The sequence below is a fragment of the Stenella coeruleoalba genome, assembly GCF_951394435.1.
Source record: "Stenella coeruleoalba genome assembly, chromosome: 8".
Taxonomy (NCBI): domain Eukaryota; kingdom Metazoa; phylum Chordata; class Mammalia; order Artiodactyla; family Delphinidae; genus Stenella; species Stenella coeruleoalba.
Genome location: NC_137154.1, coordinates 7519775 through 7541778, shown reverse-complemented (window position 1 = coordinate 7541778; position 22004 = coordinate 7519775). Strand labels below are relative to the sequence as shown.

The 22004-nt window shown below is 61.0% G+C and overlaps 1 protein-coding gene across 1 annotated transcript; it reads right to left on the bottom strand.

Annotated features, from left to right (window-relative positions):
* Nucleotides 1-1609: 1609 nt before the first annotated feature.
* Nucleotides 1610-21787, bottom strand: CDC42BPG (CDC42 binding protein kinase gamma; the record flags this gene model as incomplete). The annotated part of the gene is made up of 37 exons (XM_079930262.1): nucleotides 1610-2317; nucleotides 3823-3908; nucleotides 4030-4153; nucleotides 4308-4425; nucleotides 4563-4683; nucleotides 4787-4871; nucleotides 4953-5050; nucleotides 6049-6648; nucleotides 6772-6834; nucleotides 7798-8014; nucleotides 8673-8754; nucleotides 8849-8988; nucleotides 9070-9203; nucleotides 9500-9605; nucleotides 11205-11264; nucleotides 11356-11454; nucleotides 11539-11591; nucleotides 11904-11992; nucleotides 12073-12221; nucleotides 12435-12549; nucleotides 12636-12742; nucleotides 12934-13006; nucleotides 13084-13208; nucleotides 13343-13435; nucleotides 13852-14064; nucleotides 14133-14224; nucleotides 14498-14578; nucleotides 14674-14771; nucleotides 15618-15697; nucleotides 16158-16406; nucleotides 16532-16732; nucleotides 16986-17079; nucleotides 17598-17746; nucleotides 18058-18153; nucleotides 18832-18915; nucleotides 18998-19089; nucleotides 21628-21787. The coding sequence occupies 37 exons, from the start codon at nucleotides 21785-21787 to the stop codon at nucleotides 2261-2263; spliced, it is 4683 nt and encodes a 1560-aa protein (XP_079786388.1). The 3' UTR covers nucleotides 1610-2260.
* Nucleotides 21788-22004: the final 217 nt, after the last annotated feature.

The window sequence follows — 22004 nt, the reverse complement described above, 5'->3', positions numbered from 1 at the left end:
TCCTAACCAGGCCCTGGAATTTCCCGGGCACCCTCCAATCCGTATCTCTAACCAGGCCCCTTTCCCTAACTTTAGGGCCCTCCACAAGCCTTAGGGCACAGCCTGCCCTGATCCCAGCACTTATCCTCCTGCCTCACCCAGCCCAGCCTCAAGGCCTGGGTCCTGCCCAGTCATGGACACCCCAGATTAGAACAAGTGAAACCCCTCCCAGACCTCCCCTCCCCCTACTCCTCTCAGCAGTCTCACCTGGGTGGGGCAGCAGGATGTGCCCTTCAGATCCACTTCCTCCCGTCTCCACCCTGCTCTGGACCCCAAAGGCTGCCCTCTAGACCTGCAGAAACTCAGCTCTAGGGGCGTCTGGCTGCTGCTTGGGTTTGGACCAAAGGAAGCAGGAGATGGGAGGGAGGGAGTAGAGTGAGGTGGAGGAATTAATTTCCTGGGCTGCCTTCCTGCTTGGCCATGGCCAAGGGCTTCTACTGAGAGCCATAGCTCCCGCAGGGTAACACCTGCCTTTTCCTGCCTGGCTGACCTGGGGGTGATAACAGCTCCTCACTGCGGCCGCGGCTCAGGGCACCGCCACTCCTTGGTGGGTTCCCCTGATGCTGCCCTCACTTTTGTAAACCGTCCCTTCGCTTTTTTTTTAAAAATTAATTAATTAATTATTAGGCTGAGCTGGGTCTTCGTTGCTGCACACGGGCTTTCTCTAGTTGTGGCGAGCGGGGGCTACTCTTCGTTGCGGTGCGCGGGCTTCTCATTGCGGTGGCTTCTCTTGTTGTGGAGCATGGGCTCTAGGTGTCTGGGCTTCAGTAGTTGTGGCTCTAGAGCGCAGGCTCAGTAGCTGTGGCGCAGGGGCTTAGTTGCTCCGCGGCATGTGGTATCTTCCTGGACCGGGGCTCAAGCCCGTGTCCCCTGCATTGGCAGGTGGATTCTTAACCACGGTGCCACCAGGGAAGCCCCGTCCCTTCGCTTTTAAACTCTCCTCACTTACCCCCATGTGAACATCATCCGATTTGTGAAAATACATGAAGACAACCTGGTCTTCAGCTGTCTCTGATGCCCCCACTCCTCCCTCCATTTTCTAAATCCCAGGAAGACAGATCCAGGTGGGGAGGCCAGCAGCTTACAAAGTTGTCTTTATTGGTTTCTTACTGCCTCACAGAGTGTCAGGGTCTATCCCTCCCGGGAATATGGCATTTGAGGAGATAAATATTTATTTTGCTCCCTACTCATCAGTAGGGGGAGGTTTAATAAAAATAGTAATATAATAACAATAATAATGACTGTGATCAATAATAAAATGCCCCTATGATCCCCTAATACACAGGTGGTTGAAGCTTTGAGAAAAATGACCCCCCGCCTTTCTGCGAAGGGCCAGAGTGTGCCTGGAAACCCGTAGGGTGCCCATCTCCCACCAAGAAGCCCTTATAAATACCCCCCCATCCCATCCCTGGCTCGGAGTTATCTTCCTCCTGGACAAATTAGATGACAATGTCAGTTGGCTCTCAGAGCCCCTCCCTCTTCCCACCCCCACCGACTCCCCCCAGACAGAAGGCGCCTGTGCCTGTGCTCTCCTAGCTCCCTCTCCCTCCACCCCCTCCTCTGGCCTCTCTCTTCTCCATCGCTCCTCCTTTATCCTTCTGTCCTTCTCCTCTGGATGGCTTTCACCTCCTTCCAATCACTCTCCCCTCCTCTTGCACTTCCTTTCCTCCCCCTTGCCTCTCTCACCTCCTTCACCAACATCCTCTCCCTCCTTCTCTACCTCTTCCTCTGGATTAGAGCCTGTCTTCCCTGCCCTGACCCTGAGCAGAGACTGGGATATGCCCCAACTCAACCTCCTTGGGGGCTAGACAGTCCACAGCCACGACCCCAGACTGCTCCCAGGAACCCGGCCCCTCTCTGTCCCTCTTCTGGACTCTTGATCACAAGACTCCGGGGGCCTGGCCCTGGAAGTGACAGCTTTGGCAAAATCACCCCTGGACACTGGCGCAGAGGGGCCCCCAGGGCAGAAGGGGGCCATCCTATTCCCCATGGCTAGCACAGGCTGGGGCTGGGAGCAGAGTGAAGGGCGGGATGAGGGCTGGGAGTCAGATCCCGCCCCGGCCCTGTCCTAGCAACCCAGGCCATGGCTGCCCAGGCCAGGCCTGCCCTGAGTCCGAATTTCCACACGTTCCGGACCGGCCGGAATATGGCGTTCCTCAAGCTCTTTGCTCTCTCGCATCTCTCGGTCCTGGGATTGGGGGTTGGGCCCCGCCGGAGGGTGTCAAGGGGAGCTCTCAGATTCAGGGGCCAGGGGGAGGCTCCGGGGCCGTTCTGAGACCTGGAGTGGAAACAGAAGGAAGTCAGGGTAGAAGGAGGAAGGCAGGAGACTTCCCTGGTGGCACAGTGGTTACGACTCCGCCTGCCAATGCAGGGGACACGGGTTCGAGCCCTGGTCCGGGAAGATCCTACATGCCGCGGAGCAACTAAGCTCGTGCACCACAACTAATGAGCCCGCGAGCCACAACTACTGAGCCCGTTCGCCACAACTACTGAAGCCCGTACGCCTAGAGCCCGCGCTCCGCCACAAGGGAAGCCACCGCAGTGAGAAGCCCGCGCACCACAACGAAGAGTAGCCCCCGCTCGCCACAACTAGAGAAAGCCCGCACGCAGCAACGAACACCCAACGCAGCCAAAAATAAATAAATAAATTTATAAAAAAAAAAAAAAAGAAAGAAAGAGGAAGCAGGACTCTTCCCTCACCAGGTCAGTGCCTCCCAGAGGCTTCCCCAGGACACATCCCTTGCTGCAGCAGGGCCATCGGAGGAGGTCAGATGAGAGGTGGGATAGGGGTATGTGAGAAGAGCCTGAGGAAATCCTACTGAACTCTGGAGCCCAAACCAAAGCCCCTTTGTTCATTCACTCCATTCTACATTCAATCAACGAATAGGCTTTACTCCAAGCAGAAGACAAACTTGACCCCCACAATCAAGGAACCCAGATGAAAATCACAGCACAGCAGGATCAACAGTTAGGAGGTGGAGGGAGGAGGGCGGCAGTGACCACGTGACCAGGCAGCCAAGTGGTCTCTGGAGAAGATGACAGTGGTGCAGAGCCTTGAAGATGGCCTGGCCCTTAATCAGGTGGATGACAGGAAAGGGTATTTCAAGAGAAGCAGGGGAGACAGCAGGGGTGAGGGCTTGGAGGTGTGAAAGAACATGGTGGTCCCAGGGCTCTGAGTGGCTTGGTGCGGCTGCAGTGGGGGCGGCAGTTGGAGACGTGGCTGGAGGGGGAGTGGGAGCCTTCCCAAGTCCTTAGATCTTCCTGGTCCGCAGCCAGAGTGGACTGCTCCCTCCTCTGACCTCTCGCCCACAGGAGTTCCTAGAGCGGGAAATCCCTAGCAGTCCAGCGGCTAGGACTCTGCACTCTCACTGCTGAGGGCCTGGGTTCAATCTCTGGCCGGGGAACTAAGATCCCGCAAGCCAAGTGGCGTGGCCAAAAAAAAAATCCAAGAGCTCCCCTGCTGTGGTGCTCTCCCCTTGTGCCAGGTACCTCCTACAGGTCTCATAACAATAACCTCATTTTACAGGCGAGGCAAGCTCAGGGAGGCTGGGCACCTCGCCCGGGGCCACACTGCTGGTACAGTCAGAGCCAAGACAGTCAGACCTCGGCTGACCTACCTCCAGGCCCCTGCTGGGACCCACTAAGGGGCGAGACAGGGGAGAGTCAGCATCTCTTAGCATCCAAGGCAGGGATGGGCTCAGCTTGTTCTCTGGCCTCAGGTCCCAGCACGAAACAGAAATGCCTGCCTTTCAACGGGGAAAGGGAGAGCCCCCACTGGCTCACCTGTATCAGGGAGGCCACGGGGCTCAGAGATCCCTGGGGGCAGGACACCGACTCGCTGGACAGAGACGTCCAAGGCTTCCTCTTCACTGCTCCAGGAGCAGGATGAGCAAGGGGACAAAAATCCAGGGTCAGGTTTGAAGGGTCCAAAGGGGATGGAAACACGGGGGAGGGATGCAGAGGTAGTGGAGGCTGTGAGGCTGTCCTTACTGTGGTCCGCGTCTCCAGCGAGGCCGTCACTGACCATGGAAGCTGGGCGCCGCGGGGCCTCGGAGAAGCTGTGGGGCCGCTGCAGGCCAGAGCTGCGGGCACCTTGGCCCTTCTCTTCCGGAGCCTGTTGGGGACAGGGTGGAAGGCTGGAACCAGGTCAAATGAACTGCGTACGGCCTGGACGCCCTGAGGTCCCGGGTCCCATGTAAGCAGAGGCCGGTGATTGGCTCAGCCTCACCAGGGAGGCTTGGGATTGGCTCCAGAGGACTCACACTCACCGGGGGCAGGTCCCTGGCGCTGGGCCTTCCGTCTGCAGGGCCCACGTGCACCAGGTGGTTGAAGTTGGTGGGGGTTGAGATGAGCTTGGAGCGCACAAAAGGGTCCTTCAGCATCTCCCTACAGGGGGAAGGGGTGAAGGGAGGGAGGCGGCGAAGGTGACACCTTCCTGCCCTCTCCGGGACAGCGAGGTTCGTGCTTCGTCCCGCCCCCAAGAGTAGGAGGTCCCGCCCAGCCACCGCAACACGCACGCGCACCTGCGCTGCTGCTGCAGCTGCTCCTCCGACACGCGGAAGAAGAAGCGGCGCTTGCTCTTGGTGCGGAACAGCTGGCGCCGGCTGTTGTCGGTGAGGTTGGGGATGTCGAACTCGTCCTTATCTGCAGGAGCAGCAGAGAGCTGGGCGGTGCTCATAAGATCCCATGGCGCCAGTCAACTGGTGCTCAGGGTCACACCCCTTCCTCCACCCCCACTCTCCCTCACCTGCCAGCAGGTTCCTGAGGTAGGTCAGGCGGACCTTCTCGGTGCCAAAGAGGAACAGGGAGCCCTCTGGGTTCAGGGGTCGCACCTGAGGCAACAGGCACAGAGGTCACGCCATACTACCCGACCACACCCCAGTCCAGCCCCAGGGATCTGAGCGGGCCCTCACCTTCTTGAGTGGCACCGTCTGGACCCATTCTGCTTTCCTCACATCAAACACATCGATGGCGTTCTCGCTCAGCACTGTCAGGTAGGGGGCTGCGTAACCTGTAGAGTGGGAAACTGTGCTGTGCAGCCCCAGGCAAGTGAGGCACCTCTCTGGGCTTGTTTCCCCCTCCCTATCACAGGGAACACCCTGTGTACTGTCACAGCACCGTAACTTCCACGCCCCACCAAAGGTCCTTCTTCTTCTCCCGGTTGCCCCACCCAACCTCCATAGCAAGTTAGAGATAACGATCAGGGAGCACTCACTCTAGCCACGCCAGCCTAGTTCTAACCATGTTGCACAGTTTTCCTCCTTTAATTCTCAAACAACTCCGGGCAGGTAGTATTATTGCCCCTAACTTAAGATGAGGGAACGGAAACCCCAGAGCTAAGTCTCACTCAGTGGTGAGTGAGCGCTGGGAATGGGCCCCCAGCAGTCTGGTCCCAACCCACAGGCCTCACCCCCAGACGGGCGATTGTTCATAAAAGGAGTGCTGTCCCTCTCTTCCAGGCTGTAGCCCATCACACCAGCTACCTGTGGACATGTGACACTCCCCCGCTGCCCTGTCCATTCATTCATTCATTCCTCCAAACATTCATAGCCTCTGGGGTGCGCTTGCCTGGGCTGGGTACTGGATGTGATGAAGAATTCCAGGCCCCCCACACAAAGAAGGTGCAGAGAGCCAGGGCAGAGGTGTGAACAGAGGTGGGGCAGCAAGAAGGAGCAAAGGACCGATCGTGGGGGGAGGGAGGGAGTGTGAAAGCTGTAACGATAGTGACAGCAATCATGGGGGTCATCTCTGGAGGGCCTACCAGCTCTAGGCCCTGAGCTGCCACTGGGGCTGGACTCGGTTAAGAGTTTGCCAGGTACGGAAAGGAGAGTACTTCAGGCAGGGGAAGATGATCCCGTGCAAGCCACCGAGGGTGTGGTCGGGCAGGAGGACACACGCTGGCCTCCGAATCCAAGCTCAGGAGTTTGGGCAGGGCCCTGTCTTCCTCCAACGCGTGGGCTACACCGCAGGTGTCAGGCCCCACCCAGCCTGGCCCTCCAAAGGCCTCACCCCAACCCGTGGGCACTGCTGGCCACAGCAGCTCTTGGATGCGAGACTTGCGGCCGGCGCTGTCCACATAGACCCCGGCGGTGGTGAAGAGCAGCAGGAACTCACTGAGACTGAGCTCCACGGCGCCCAGGGCCTCACCCAGGCCCCCGCGGGATGGGGGCAGCTCCTCAGGCACCAGACCGGCTCCCAGCGCTAAGGGCGCAGCCTCGTTGAGCAGCGGGTAGAGGGTGAAGGCGCCAGCTGCGCCCACGCACAGCCGGTCACCCAGCAGCCCCAGGCTCTGCACAGGTGCTGGTGCCTGCAGCTCGCGGATGCGGCGCTGCCAGGGCCCCGGGCCTGGACCCAGTTGGTAGCAGAGCACCTGGCGCTTGACTGCGACACAGAGCACGGGGGTGCGGGCCTGCAGGATGCGCCCGGCTGCCAGGGCCTGGCAGCCTCGGGACTCGGGGATCTTGGCTCCTGATGCCTCCATGTTCTCCAGCTCGGCCAGGGCAAAGAGGCGCACGCTGGGGCCGCGGCCGCACAGCACGACCAGAAGGCCCGCGGTGGGGCTCACGGCCAGCCGCTGCACCCGCCGGCACTCACCCACCTGGAAGATGTCTGTGGGGTTGGCGAGGGAGAGTGTCACCGGCAGGTCGGTGAGGAGCGGGTGGGTGCCCAGCCTCCTCTGTCCCCCGGGGCTGACGCGCACCCACGCCCGCCCTGGCCCAGCCTGGTAGGTACCGTTGCTGTGCAGGTGGATCACAAACAGTCCCTCCTCAGTGCCCAGAGCAAGCCGTTTCTGGTCTGGTGGAGGGAGGGAGGGAGAGGGTCAGGGATCCAAAGGCCCATCCAGAGGCAGAAGACTGGGCAGGCTGCCTGCCCTTGCTAAGCTTAGGTTTCTCCTGAGGACACTGTCCCTGCATCACTGGACCCTTCTGTCCCAGAGTCTGGACTGGCTCTAATAGGGAAGGGCCACAGGGACAGGAGTCAGGGTGAGAGGCCCCCCACCCTGAGCTGTGGGATTTGGGGTAAGTCATGTCACCTCTCGGAGCCTTGGTTTCCCCTTATGTAAAACGGGAATAATAGTGGTTAACCTTTCTCACACAGCTGCTGTGAGGCTGTGGAGAGATGAAGCAGTGCAGGGTGAGTGTTAAGCTCACAGCAATCCCTGCTCGACAAATGCCCTCGTCCCCCGGCTCCAGACTGACACAGGGGACCTGGAGGACGCGGGCAGTGGCTCCTGTAGCCCCCGTCCTGAGGGGTTGCAGGGAGAGGTCCCAGCCCGCCGGGGCAGGGCCGCTTCGGGGCCTGGCTGCCGGGGGAGGCCAGGGAGGCTCCTCTCCTGTTCCCCAGCTGTCCGATACGGAGGCCCCACGGTGCACCAGGCTCCTGGCTGAACACAGCAGCCCCAAAGGAGACAGTGTGAGGCTCCCCCATGGTCACCTGGCTGCTGGTAAGGGTCAGGAGCAGAACCCTCCTTTATCTCTTCCTAAAGCCTCTGCTCTTTTCGCTCACTTGAGATTCTTTTAGAAAAAGCAGAAAGGAGGGCGCAGAGAAATGGAGTGGCAGAAGCCAGGCTCCCAACCCTCGGCCCAGGTCCCCCATCACACAGCTGTGCCCAGAGGAGAGGCGAGGAGGACACGTGCAGGAGAGTCCACAGCTCAGGGCTGCAGGGACCGGGCAGTGCCAGCGGCCCTAGTGACCGTGGCAGCCCGGGACTCCTCCCCCGAGCCTGCCTGGGCGACGCCCCCTCTGCGTGAGGCTCACCGATGATGGCGGCACAGAGCGCGTGGGACAGCAGCGGCAGCCCGTTGTCGTAGGCCTCCTTGAGCGTGTACACCGGCCGGGGCCTGGGCCGTGCGTCCAGCAGCAGCTGCTGCAGCTCGCCCAGCACCTGCAGCCAGCGTTCCCGCTCACCCTCGCTCTCCGCCAACAGCAGCACGGTGCACGTGGCGGGCGGCACCGTCAGCTGGGAGGCCGTCACCTGCGGGCGGGGACCCAGGCTGGGGGGCAGAGGGCCAAGAGCCAGCCATCCTTCCTCCAGGGGCTGATGCTTATTAGCACTGGCCTCGGCTTGCCCGGGGCAGTGCTAGGTGCTGTCTTGCAGCAGGTGATAAGCCAGGTGGGCTGGTCAGACAAGCATGGGGACGACTCCTCCAGAGCCGTGGGACCAGTGCCATCGGAGGGGAAGGATGGGGCATCGTGAGACCACAGGGTGGGGCCCCCTCACCCAGGCTAAGCAGTGAAAGACGACTTCCCAGAGGAAGACACATTTCTGCCGGAGCCTGGGGGATGAGTGGAGTGACCCGGAGTGCTTGAGGTGGGGGAGGGGCAGGGAGCTGGTAGGGTCAGAGATGTGGGGCCTCAAGGCTACGGTTAGGAGCACGCTGAGGGCGATGGGAAGCCGCAGAAGCGTCCTAAACGCGGCAGGACACAACCAGCTTCATATGTGGAAAACTGCACTGCACGATGAAGTGTAGCTACACGGACCAGAGCGGAAGCCACTGTAGCCATCCACGTGGAGGCGAGGGGGCGAGAGGAAGCGGGCAGCCATGGAGATGGAGAAAAGTGGCTGCAGTGGGGACAGCACAGAGGCAGACAGGGGTCTGGTCCATCACCCTCCCCCGCCACCCCGAACTCACCCTAAAGATGCGGGGCAGGTCCCTGGATTGGGCGTGGATAACATCCAAGGCCAGGACAGGCGTGGCCGAGAACTGGGGGTCCCTGGGAGGTTCATGGAGCAGGTCAGTGGTCGCACGGCCCCGGCTGCCCCCTTGACCCACACATCCCCTGCCCCAAACTACCACCTGGCACCCACCTCAGATCCAGTGCCTGCAGGAGGGCCCCGCTGGCCGGGCTGAGCCTCGGGTCTGGGGCATCAAACAGCAGCAGGCGCGAGTCACTGAGGGCGGCAAACACTCGCTGCCAGCCCCGCCGGACGCCCGAGGGCCGTGGCACCTGCGGGAGAGCAGGCGTGGGAGGGCCTGCCAGGGCCCAGCCACCCACGCCCGTCTTCCTCCTCCCCCAGCGCGGGCTCACCGACAAGAAGCCCTCGTAGGCGGTGCCCGTGCCCGTTTCAGGGTGCACTCCCAGGGCCGTGTGGAGGAGGTCAGGGGGCACGGGGCAGGGTGGGGCCTGTGGGGCACAAGTCGAGTGACAGAAGTAGCCGCAAGCTGTGGGGAAAGCGGGAGCCGACGGGTGGTGTGAGGTGGGGTGCGGACAGCCCGGACCCAGGACCCTGGGCACTCCCAGCCCCAGCTCCCCTCGGCCTGGCACGGATTCCCCGTAAAATGAGAAAAGAGAAAGGAAGCGGAGCAGTGGGGAATGCTGACCGGGAGGCGCCAGTGGCCTGGGCTGAAACTGCCCGGGTGTGGCAGGCTTGGGGCCACTTCCGTTCCCTCCACCTAGGGGCTGTGGCGGGCGCGTGGGAGGCTGGTGTGCAGGGGGGTGAAGTGGGTGAGGGTCTCACCGTCACAGCCCAGGCCCTGGCGGCCCAGGCCCAGCATCAGCGAGGTGCAGCGGAGACACTTGGTGGGGGATGGGAAGCTCCGGGGGCGCAGCGTGTGTGAGCCAGGCTGGGGAGGGGGACACGCACATTACCCATGCCTGATCCTGGCCTCCGAGGGCCTCGCACCGCCCCGCGCCCCTGCCACCGTCACCAACCCGGCCACCCTGAGGTTCGTGCAAGACCAGTGCATTTGGGCCAGGTGGCAGTGTGAACTCTGAGCCCCAGCGAGCCTGTGGTCGTACTCAAAACTCATTGCCCATTTTTGGATTGGGTTGTTTGTTTTTTTGTTATTGAGCTGCATGAGCTGCTTATAAATTTTGGAGATTAATCCTCTGTCAGTTGCTTCATTTGCAAATATTTTCTCCCATTCTGAGGGTTGTCTTTTGGTCTTGTTTATGGTTTCCTTTGCTGTGCAAAAGCTTTTAAGCTTCATCAGGTCCTATTTGTTTATTTTTGTTTTTATTTCCGTTTCTCTAGGAGGTGGGTCAGAAAGGATCTTGCTGTGATTTATGTCATAGAGTGTTCTGCCTATGTTTTCCTCTAAGAGTTTGATAGAAGACCTAAATAGACATTTCTCCAAAGAAGATATACAGACTGCCAACAAACACATGAAAGAATGCTCAACATCATTAATCATCAGAGAAATGCAAATCAAAACTACAATGAGATATCATCTCACACCAGTCAGAATGGCCATCATCAAAAAATCTAGAAACAATAAATGCTGGAGAGGGTGTGGAGAAAAGGGAACCCTCTTGCACTGTTGGTGGGAATCTAAATTGATACAGCCACTGTGGAAAACAGTATGGAGGTTCCTTAAAAAACTACAAACAGAACTACCATACGACCCAGCAATCCCACTACTGGGCATATAGCCTGAGAAAACCATAATTCAAAGAGAGTCATGTACCAAAATGTTCATTGCAGCTCTATTTACAATAGCCCAGAGATGGAAACAACCTAAGTGTCCATCATCAGATGAATGGATAAAGAAGATGTGGCACATATATACAATGGAATATTACTCAACCATAATAAGAAACGAAATTGAGCTATTAGTAATGAGGTGGATAGACCTAGAGTCTGTCATACAGAGTGAAGTAAGTCAGAAAGAGAAAAACAAATACCGTATGCTAACACATATATATGGAATTTAAGAAAAAAAAATGTCATGAAGAACCTAGGGGTAAGACAGGAATAAAGACACAGACCTACTAGAGAATGGACTTGAGGATATGGGGAGGGGGAAGGGTAAGCTGTGACAAAGTGAGAGAGTGGCATGGACATTATATATACACAACCAAATGGAAGGTAGGTAGCTAGTGGGAAGCAGCCGCATAGCACAGGGAGATCAGCTCGGAGCTTTGTGACCACCTGGAGGGGTGGGATAGGGAGGGTGGGAGGGAGGGAGACGCAAGAGGGAAGAGATATGGGAACATATGTATATGTATAACTGATTCACTTTGTTATAAAGCAGAAACTAACACACCATTGTAAAGCAATCATACTCCAATAAAGATGTAAAAAAAAAAAACAAACTCATTGCCACCACCGCCAGCCCCACTGCAGTCTGCCAGCCAGAACGCACGTGGGGGGAACCCAAGCGGGTCCTTGGAAACCTGGCAGAATGGCTTGGTGCCCCCGCTCCGCCCCGCCGGGCACTGACCTTTGCAGGAGGACCTTCTGCAGGGGGTGTGGTAGCAGCAGGCGTTCTGGGGAACACACCCTGCAGGGGAGGGCGAGCAAACAGGTGAGCCATGCACAGGCAGAGGGTGGGGCCCAGGCCCCCCAACTGCGGGTCTCCTGTCGGTCCTCACCCCCAGGCGCAGGCTGCGGCGGCCCTCTGGCCTCAGCTCGGGCTCCAGCCCAGGCTTCAGGGCCTCTCCTGAGACACCGGGGTCCTTGGTGGAATCCTTCTGGGGAATGGGATGGGGGCAGAGTCAAGGTCCCTGTGTCCTCCCCTGGGACTCTGCCCCAGCCAGCCCCGCAACCGTTCTTACCTCTGAGCTCCGGAAGGACAGGAAGGGAATCAGGGAGTTTGAGGGCTTGGTGTCTGCAAACAGAGGGCATGGGTCACTGGGACCAGGGACTCCACCCTAACACTTGTCACTGAGGAAACCAGGGGCCAGGGCGGGGTCCTCAGTTTCCACCTCAGTAAAATGGGGAAATGACCACAGGCCGGGAAGTGTCGGGGGGCTGGCATACAGCAGGTGCTCAGTAAGTGCTAGCTAACAGATAGTGGGTTAGGCAGCAGAGTCTGGAACAAACTCTTGTCTCCACAGCCCGGCCAGGCTGTCGTGGGACTCCCTTGGTGACCTGGAGCAGAGGACTTGCTCTAGGACAAGGCATGCAGACGGCCACTCACCCCCCGGCCCACGGGCCCGTATCTCCTCCCGGAGGGTAGCCAGCTCCTGCTGCAGGCCCTGGTTGTGCCTCTCGACCTCCTGCAGACGGCTGGGGAGAACCAGGCAAGAGCTCGCCACAGGCCTCCGCGTGGGTCCTGGGCCCCTCGCAGTGCCTGCCCGTGGTCTCACCTCTCAGCCCGCAGCTGGGCCTCCTGCACCTGCGTCAGCCGCTCCTGCAGGCCCTGCTTGGCCCGTATCTCGGCCTCCAGTGCTGACTGCAGCTCCAGCCTGGCCGACGCCTCCATCTTCTGCAGCCGCCGTGCCTTCCACTGGTGATCCTGGTGGCCAGGGGGAATCAACGTGAGATGCCCCGAGGGCCTGGCTACCTCAGCGGCCCTCTCCCACCACACCACCTGGCCAGGCTCAAAGCCCCAGCTCTGCCCCTGACCCAGTGTGAGTTTAGGCAAGTCCCTGATCTTCTGTGAGCTAGCGTCCCTACCCGTGGAGTGCGGCTCCTGGCACCCCTCCCCCTGGGTGTCCCTGGGGCTCACCAGCGGCCGGGCAGGGAGAGTCTGGGTGCCCACGTTCCGCAAGGACTCCAGCTCCTCGGCCATCTTGGTGGCCAGCGCCTGCAGGTAGCCTCTTGACACCTTCTCATCATTCACCCTGATTGGGAAGGGGGCTCAGGGTCAGGGGCTGCGCCCTCAGCCCAGCCTGGGCCCAGCCCCCGCCCTCAGCCCCGGGGCACCCACCAGCTGAGGATGTCGGCAATCTGGGCCTCCCAGTTGCTCTCCGTCTCCCGCTGCGCGCCCTCCAGTCTCTGCTTGCTCTGCTGCTCCCGTTCCAGCTCCTCCACCAGCTAGGGGCCCGGTAGGAAGGAGGGCTCAGCCCCCAGGGGCCCCAGTGCCCCTGAGGCCCACCTGTGTCCACCCTCGCTCACCCACTATGGCTGGCCCGCAGCCCTGGCAGCTCTGCCCACCCGGCCTGCCGGCTCCCCGCCTCTGTCCCACCTCCTGCCTGTCTCTCCGGCCCTCTGCCCGCCCTGCTCACCCGCTGCTGCTCCCGGCTCAGCTGCTGGTTCTCCTCCTGTAGCCGGCACAGAGCCTCCTCCTTCCCACGCGGCCTGCGGGCGAGGAGGACGACTCCGTGACTCCCAGCTCGGGCCCTCGCCCTGTCCCCTGCCCCGGCTGCCCAGCTCACCCGTGGCCGCGGGCCTGCTCCAGCTGCACACGCAGGGCAGCCACCTCCTGCCTCAGCTGTGCTTCCTGAGGCCTGCTGCCCTCAGGCAATCCTGTGCCGTTGGTCTCAGAGGCAGTGTGGATGGTCTGCAGGGCATGGAGAGGGGTCAGGGCAGGGGCCTGAGAAGCCATGGCCCACCCTACCCCTGGGGCCTTGCCCTGAGGACCCTGAGTGGGGCCAGGCCAAGAGAAGTACCGCTTGGTGGGGGGGAAGGCACCACCTTGATCTGGGGAGGCTCCTTCTCCAGGCTTCGCTCCTGCCGTCTCTGCAGCTGCATCACCTCCTGGCTCAGGGCGGCCACCTGGGCCTGCAGCTGGGATGGGAGCAGAGGCAGTCAGTGCTGACCTTGTCCACCCCAACTCTTTTTTTTTATTTTTGGCCGCTCCTCGCGGCATGTGGGCTCTTAGTTCCCCGACCAGGGATCAAACCCGCGCCCCCTGCAGTGGAAGCGCGGAGTCTTAACCACTGGACCGCCAGGGAAGTCCCCGTCCACCCCAACTCTTGGCCTTGCTCCAGACTCTCAGGCTCTGCCGACTGCAGCAGGGGTGGAGGCGTTGGACCCTTGCCCACCCTACCTGTTCCCTCGCTCAGGTCTCGGCCAGCCACAGAGGGGGTGCAAAGGCACTTGGTGTTCCCGGCACCCCGAACCGAGCTCCCCAGCCTTCCTCCAGCCACACCAGGGGTCCTGGGGGCAGGGCCCTGTTGCTGTGCCCGCCCCCCATCACTCACCTCCCTCTGGGCATCCCAGGCTTCCTCCAGCTGGGAGCTCAGGGCCTGGGTCTCGCTGGCCATGGCCACCTCTCTCTCCTGGGCCTCCTGCAGCTTCCGGAGCAGCTCCTCCTGCCACCCCTGGGCCCTGCACAGCTCCTGCTCCTGCGCCCGCAGCCCCGCCCGCACCTCGACCAGCTCCTGGGGTCCAGGTGGCGGTGGGGAGGGCAAGGCCTGGAGTCAGTGCACAGACCTCCTTAGCCTCGAACTCCGGGCCACTCAGCCACCTCCCCAAGCCCTACCTGGAGGAGCTGGTCTCTCTCCTGCTGCACGTCACTGTCCTGGCCTGGGCTACCAGCCGGGCGTCCGTCCACCTTGCTGTCCCTCAGCGTCTCTGCCGGGAATTGTCACTGAGACCCGCACATGCTGAGAGCCCAGCCTCAGCCAGGAACTCTATGTGCAGTATCTCACGGAACCCTCACCCCAGCCTGGCCCATTTTCTACATGCAGACTCAAGAGAGTTTAAGATACTTCCCTAAGATCACACAGCACGTACGTACAGAGCAGGGGCAGGACTGGAACCCAGGTTGGACTCCGGTGTGCTGGGAAAATAGCTCGGCCCCCAAGGTGAGGGTAGAGGGGAAAGAGACGGGGTGCTGGGGGGTACCTGACAGCCTGTCCTGCAGAGTCTGCACTTCCTTCCGTAGCTGCTCCAGTTCCCGAGGGTCTGAGGGGGTCGGCAGAGCCTCTGTGTTGGGGGGCACCCGCAGGTGAGGAGCTCGTTCTGCAGCGGCAGCCCCCGGGGCAGACCCACCCTGCCCAGCCCAGCCGGCTCCCCCGTACCTTGGAGCTTCCGGCTCAGCTCCACCTTCTCCTGCTCCAAACAGCGGAGCTTCCGCTCCAGGGCAGCCAACTGCTCAGAAGTGCTCTCAGGGCCCAGACTGGGGAGAGCAGGGCAAGAGTTGGCAGAGAACCACCCCCCAGCCTCCTCCACTTTTCTGCATCCAAACATTCATTCACCTAAGAAACACCCGCTATGCACCAGCTCTGTACCCAAGTCTGGGCTCTGTGCTGGGAATAAAAACAATCAAGACCAGACCCTGCCCTTAGGAGGCTCCAGGCTGTTAGTGTGGGCAGCAGCCCAGAGCAGTGGTTCCAGGGTCCCCGGGCCCTGGTTCAAGCCCCAGCCCTGGCCCTTACAAGCTGTGTGACCTTGAACATATCAGAATCTCAGTTTTCTCACAGGAAAATGCAGGTGATGCTAGGGGCTCTTCCAAGGGCGGTCAAGAGGACTCAGTGATAAGGGCCCAGGGGACCCCACGCCCAGCACACAGTGAGCGCTCTACGAGTGAGGGTCAGATGCATCCGCATCTGCTTACACGTTGCAACTCCCACTCCCCCAGGACCTCGCTGCAGTCTCAGACCAGCCCCACAAATGGAACTGGGCTGAGAGCATCCTGCCCATTTTATAGGGGTACAAAGTGAGGCTCGGGGAGTGGTCCTAGGCCTCTGGCTCCAAGTCCAGTACTCGCCCAGCCAGCCGTGGAGGGTCCTGTGAGGGCCAGATGCTGGGGCAGGACCCATAGGAGGCATAGCCCCACCAGGACCTTGAGGGCATGGGGGACTGTCCGGCTGAGGGCTCGAGCACACTTCCCGAGCACCTGTCTCATGCGGATACCAGGTGGGCCACTTGGTTACTTTCCCAGGGTCCTGATGGGCTACGCTCCTGGTGTTCTCCAGGCCAGCAGACCCCAGCTTCCCACAAGGTGTGTGAGGACTAGACTCACCTGCCTGAGGTGTAGGTGAAACCCACAAATGGCAGGTGGTGGCCTAAGAAGGTCCCGTGGGAGGGTGGCGGCAGGGTCCCCTGCAGAAGGAGGAGAAGGAAAGGTACAGCTCTGTACCTGTAACAGGTACAGCTCCAGGCGGAGGCTCGAGACCCAGGAGACCCCCTGGGACTGACTGCCGACCTCCTCCTGCTCAGGTGGGAACCTAGAGGGATAACACAGCCCCCCCACCTGCAAAAAACTACAACTCCCATAAGCCTTTGAGGTTCCGGCCTCCCAGGTGCTGCTGGGAGTTTTCTTTCTTACATGATTTCTGATTAACAGGATGACACTTGTGGTCAAAGGACCTTCACTTGGCACAACCCACCTTAGTGCAGGTGAACCAGCCCAGGTGAACCATAACTCCCACGAGTCTCTGGGGTCTGAAGGCCTCATCCCCAGCCCACCAACTGCTTTAGGAAACTTCGCGGTGCGGGGGAGGGTCCCACAGCCACTGAGATTCAAGGCAGTTTCCCCACTGCTGTGGGCCCCTCCACTCACCGGATGGTTGAGGGTGTCGTCATCCACGTCGAAGTTGGAGGTGTCCACGGGCCCGCGAAGCTCGGGGATGTAGGGGGCAGTGCTAGTCGCCAGCCGCTCCCAGTCTATGCCTTCGAAGAAGGGGTGGTTCCGGAAGTCGTCCAGCCCTCCGTGGCCCAGACGCTCCTCCTGGCGGCACAGCAGCTGGCGGATCAGGTCTTGGGCACTGGCCGGCACATCGGGCACATCTGGGGGGAACTGCAGGTGGTCCTGCAGGCCCGGGGGAGGGGTGCAGGTGAGTATCCAGAATCCCACCCTTGCCTCCGGGCATCTCCAACCTCGCAGACTCAGGAGTCCCGCTGCCTTCCCAGAACCCCAGGGCCTGGTGGCCAGACCTCATGGTTCATGATCTTGCCGTAGGTTTCCACCAGGGATTCCGCGTAGAAGGGCGTCTCCCCAAAGAGCAGCTCGTAGGCACAGACCCCCAGGGACCACCAGTCACACTGTGGGCCGTAGTGGCCCCTGCCCTCCTCCATGGCCTGCAGGATCTCAGGGGAGATGTAGTCGGGCGTCCCCACTGCCACCGACGAATCCACCTGTGGGTGGTGGTGTTAATGACGCCATGACCATGGCCTCAGGCTCGGCCCCTCACCACGGCCTTGGGTCTGGGCCTAGCACCCCAACTCCCTAGGGCTTGGCTGGCATGGTGCCCACACCTGGGCCCCAGGCCTAGCCCCTCCTTCCCCTGGGAGTCTGATGCCACCTGCACTAGGCCTGGTGACTCCTGCTCTCCTGGGAGTTCTCCCAGCCAGGTTCTCCTCTGTCCCCATCTAGGGCGGGGTCCCTTACCATGCCACTGTTGTTGAGCCGTAGGCAGGAGCCAAAGTCGGCCAAGCGGATGTGCCCATTCATGTCCAGCAGGACATTGTCTGGCTTGACGTCCCTGGGGGAGGACAGGGAGAGTGAGGGGCTTGATCTGTGCATGTGGATGTGCCTTTAGGCACATGCCTGGGTGTGCGAGTGTGTGTATGCTCACACGTGTTCCTGCATCCACATGTGAGCAGTGTGCCCACGTGTGTGGGGGGGAAGGATGGTGGCCAGGCCTCCTGGCTCCCAAGAAGGAAGCTGGTTAAGTTGGGGAGAGGGACCCATAGGACGACCCTTGGAGGCAGCTGAGCGTACCATGGGGGACACAGGAGTCAGACTCCCCCAGTGCAACCCATGGCTCGGCCACCCATTGGCTGAGTCACCGTGAGCCAGGTGCTTACCTGTGCTAAGCCCTGACTACCTCATCTGGAAAATGGAATGATAGCAGCTCCCATCACACAAGGTTTTGGGTGTGAGAATTCAAAGGTTCTGTGCATATGAAGCACCCAGCACAGCGCTTGGCACTTATGGGTCAGCTGCCCCCAGAGCTGTCAACAGGGACTGAAAGTGCAGCAGGGGCTTTGGGGACCCCACCTGTGGACGTAGCCCAGCTGATGCAGCGAGTGGATGGCCAGCACCATCTCGGCCAGGTAGAACTGGGCCAGCTCAGGCGGGAGACGGTCCTCAAAGCGGCTCAGCAGAGTGAGGAGGTCCCCCCCAGCGTAGTAGTCCATCACCAGGTACTAGAAGGTGGTGGGCAGGGGGCAAGAATCAGATGGCGGGGGGGCACCTGCCCCAGGGACCCATCTCCCACCTGCCTCACAGGGGTTCCACAGGGTTCTGGGAAGGCAAGGCTGTGTCTCCCAGAAGCTCTGGGGCAGCCAGCTCCCAGCCAAACCTCAGGCAGGAGGCTCTAGGCCTGAGCTGGTGGGGAGTGGAAGCCTTTTCGTCCCAGTAGGAGGGTCTCTCTCTTCCTGGATCAGTGCTTCTGGCCCCAAAAGCCTTCTCCTTTGTCCCTAGGTAACCCCCCTCCAGCTTTGCTGAGCATCCTCACCAGGTACTCCTCATCCTGGAAGGCGTAATGCAGAGCGGTCACCCAGCGGCTGTCCCCCTTCACCAGAACGTCCCGCTCCTCCCGGAAACAGGCCGTCTGCAACAGTTTTGGGGCACAGGGGGTAAGGGAGGAGGGTGGGATCGGAGCCCAGGAACCCCACCTTGCCAGCTCAGGGGATGGAGAAAGAGTCAGTTAAGTCTAGGAATGTGGATCAAGGTCACCTGTGTGAGCCTGAGCCTGTGCTTTATGGCTCTGGGCCTCAGTGTTATCATAAAGAAAATGGGGGGACTTCCCTGGTGGCGCAGTGGCTAAGAATCCGCCTGCTTATGCAAGGCATACGGGTTCGAGCCCGGTCCGGGAAGATCCCACATGCCGTGGAGCGACTAAGCTCATGTGTCACAACTACTGAGCCTGCGCTCTGGAGCCCGCGAGCCACAGCTACTGAAGCCCACATGCCTAGAGCCCATGCTCCACACAAGAGGTCACCGCAACGAGAAGCCTGCGCACTGCAACGAGGAGTAGCCCCTGTTCGCCGCAACCAGAGAAAGCCCACGCGCAGCAATGAAGACCCAACGCAGGCAAATAAAAAAAAAAAAGGAAGAAAATGGGAACAATTCTGCTTGTTCTAAGAAAGGCTTATTGTGTGGAAGGGATAGGAAGAATACGCGCTGCTGGGGTGGCTCCTCTTCCTGTTCAGCAGCCATGCCCGGCCACTTCCCCTGCAGGTCTCGGAGGCCTGTAGCCACCCAGAGTTCCCCCAGACGCGACACTGACCTCGGCCCTCTTCAGCATCTCCCACTTGTGCAGCATTTTCATGGCAAAAATCTGGCCACTGTCCCTCTGCCTCACCACAGCGACCTGAGGCCACAGAGAGCACTGGGGTCAGTCCAGCCTGGGTGCAAACGCCCTCCTACCCACTACCCCAAGGCCCTTTGCTCACCTCCCCGAAGGCCCCTCGGCCGATCACCTTCAAGATCTCAAAGTCATCTCTCTGCAGCTGCAGCTCTTTCACCTTTGCTATGAAGGGACTGACTGAGGGCACACAAAGTGGGGCTCAGAGAGCCTGCAGGGAGGCTCTCTCTCACCTGCAGCTCCCACAAGGCCAGGGCAGGGATGACCTCCCCAGGGATGGCCTGTGGCCAAGGGGTTGACAGGAGCTGCAGCCCATTCAGCCACGATCAGGAAGCGTGGAAGGTGGGGTCCTGGCTTGGCTGACTACCTGGCCCCCCGGAATCCATGGTTCCCTGGACCCCTGTCCCCAGATTCCAGGTGGCCTCTATCCCAGGGGCTGATGGGATTTGTAGTTCTCCCCAGCCTGGGGGCTGACCATGGCTGGCCAGGTCACCCTGGAATGATGGGGATACCATTCCCACCCCCAGCTCACAGTTCTTGGCCCTTTAGCAGGACCAGGCCAGGGCCTGTCTTGGGAAACTGGACCAGCAACATTCCTTGTCCCCAGAGAGGCTTCTCTGCCACTGAGGAGCTGTGGGTCCCTCTGTAGGCACAGAGGTACCTGGCTGGAGTGAGGCCTGGGGCGGCCCCGGAGGACAGGTAGGGCATGGTTCTACGGGGCTCTGGGCGGGCAGGCTCTGTGCTCCCCGTGTGGGGCCTCCTCAGGCCGGAGGCACAGTGAGGTCTGCCCAGGTTCTCACAAGACTCAAAAACGGGCCAAAACACCTTCCCCTGGCGCCCGACGCTGGCACCTGAGGGTGTGAGTGCTCAGGATCTCCTCCAGGCCTGACCAGCCCTACGACTCTGAGCCCTGCCTCGCTCTCTGGACCTGCATCTGGCCACGAACCTCCTCCTTAGAGTCCCTGACACTCCCAGGAGGGACATGTCCAGCCACTCCCCGGCCCTTCTAGGCCTGGAGGAGCCCCAGGCCTGCGGGAGGGAACTGGGGCCTGGAAGCTTAGGGAGGTGAGGGGGCGCAGCAGGGGTTGGGGACAGCTACAGTCTGGCTCCTTGCCTCAGTTTCCCCCTGCCAGCAGGTAAACTCCCTGCCAGCTGGGCAGGTCTGTGGTTGGGACAGAGAGCTGCTCCACAGGTTTATCAGGCAGAACCCCCCCAGCATGGGTGGTGTGGAAACCTCATTACAGAAATTAATTGTCTTTTTCCTGGGTCCATGTGTGCAGCTGGGGAGGAGCAGCTGCAGGTCTGCAAGGGGGAACCCGAGGTGAGGGTGGCTACCCACCAGCCAGACAGGGGCCAAAGCCTGGGGCCTACAGCCAGGAGGACCCAGGCCCCCAGGACAGGCTGCCCAGTCCCCTTGCCGTGCTGCACGGACGGGGGCTCTGGGCAGGAGCAGGGACAAGTTGAGGCAGGAGCAGAGTGAGTCACCGCTCTGTGAGTTACCTGGGGAGATGTCAACAGACAGGCCCCCACGCTGGGGTCCAGGGCAGAGGTGCCAGAGGCAGGCAGGGAGGAGCACACGTGTGTGTGGGCATCACAGGGGGTGATGACAACATAGACACACACACATAAGGTGCAGGAGTACCGGGGAGACAGGTGGGCAGCAGAGGCAGGGGCCCTCTGACTGCCCTCACGCTAGAGGAAAGGGCTGGCACTGGGCCCAACTCACTGGCATGTCTCACAGGCCCCTAACCGTGCCAGGTTGGGCCTCGTGCTGGCCCAGATCTCAGGAGTGCCAGGAATGCTAGTCGCCCACTGGGCAAACACTCGCCTCACCCCGCCCTCCAAGCCAGGCCCCCCTGTCCTTCCCCCATGGCCTGGACAGGCGTGACCAGGGAGCCCTTGGGGTGGCACCAGTGCCCACACTGGATTCAGGGTCATCCCAGGCCAGCCACTCCCAGTGACTCAGATGAGTCAATGCCAGGAAGGGGTGCAGACCCACCTCCATCCAGCCCCCTGCCCCAGCCCTGGGGAGCAGCCCTCAGGAGGCCTGGGCAGCCGCTTGCGCACAGAGGGTCTGAGGTTGGTTCCTGTGTCGTCTTGGGTGGTCTGGTGTGCAGGGAAATGGCAGTGTGGGGTGCGGTGGGCAGGGGATGCCTGCAAGTGTGCACTACCTATGGATCTGTGAGCGGAAGGAGACAAGTGCGTATCAGATCCAGTGTGGGTGCGGGGGTCGGCAGGGTTCCTTGGGTCTCTCCAGGAGCTGCACGTGTCTCAGTGTGTCTGTGGAATGTGGGAGCCAGAGAAAGCATGTTTGTCAGTGGGTCACATGCACAGGGGTCTCCGTGTGAGAGGCTGTGTTCTCACAGGTCATGAGATGACTCCGTGTGGAGCGTGTACTGTGTACATGTGTCTGGGGTCTACCCCTGGGGCCAAGTTTCTGTGTGTGTGAGTGAGATGTGTGTGGTGCACTCGTGCCAGGTTCTGGGAGTGGGAACAAGTGTGTGTGTGAATCTGAATAAGGGTAAAGTGTGTAGGTGACTGAGAGGGCCGGGGTCTGGTGGCATGTATCAGGGCCAGTGCGGGTCGTCTGGGAAGGGGAGAAACCTGTGGGAGTGCGGCTCCCCGCGGGAGGGTCTGTGGGCGTGGAGCACGGAGGGAGAGGCTCCTGGCGCGGTGTCCCTCGGGCAACCCCCCCACGGTCCCTCCCGGGCCACTCACCCCAGCTCAGGAACTGCGCCACGTTGCGCTCCCGCCGCAGGGGGGCGCTGCTGAGCTCTTGGTGCAGCCCCAGAAGCAGATCCAGCAGGCCGTCGAGCCCCGGGCCGCCGCCGGCCTCGCCCCGCGCCAGCCGCTCCAACGCGCGCAACCGCCGCTCCATGGCTGCGGCCGGAGTCTAGAGTCGAGCCGCCCGCATGCCTGCCCGTCGGTCCGTCCGTCTGTCGGTCCGCGCGTCCTCCCCCCACCCTCCCGCCCTCCCCGCTGTCACCTTTCTCCGGAGCCGCCTGCCCGCCCTCACCTGGGCGCCGCGCCCCACCCTCCGCCCCGCCCCCCGACGGACGGGCAGGTGTGCGCCGGCCAATGGGAGACGCGACTGG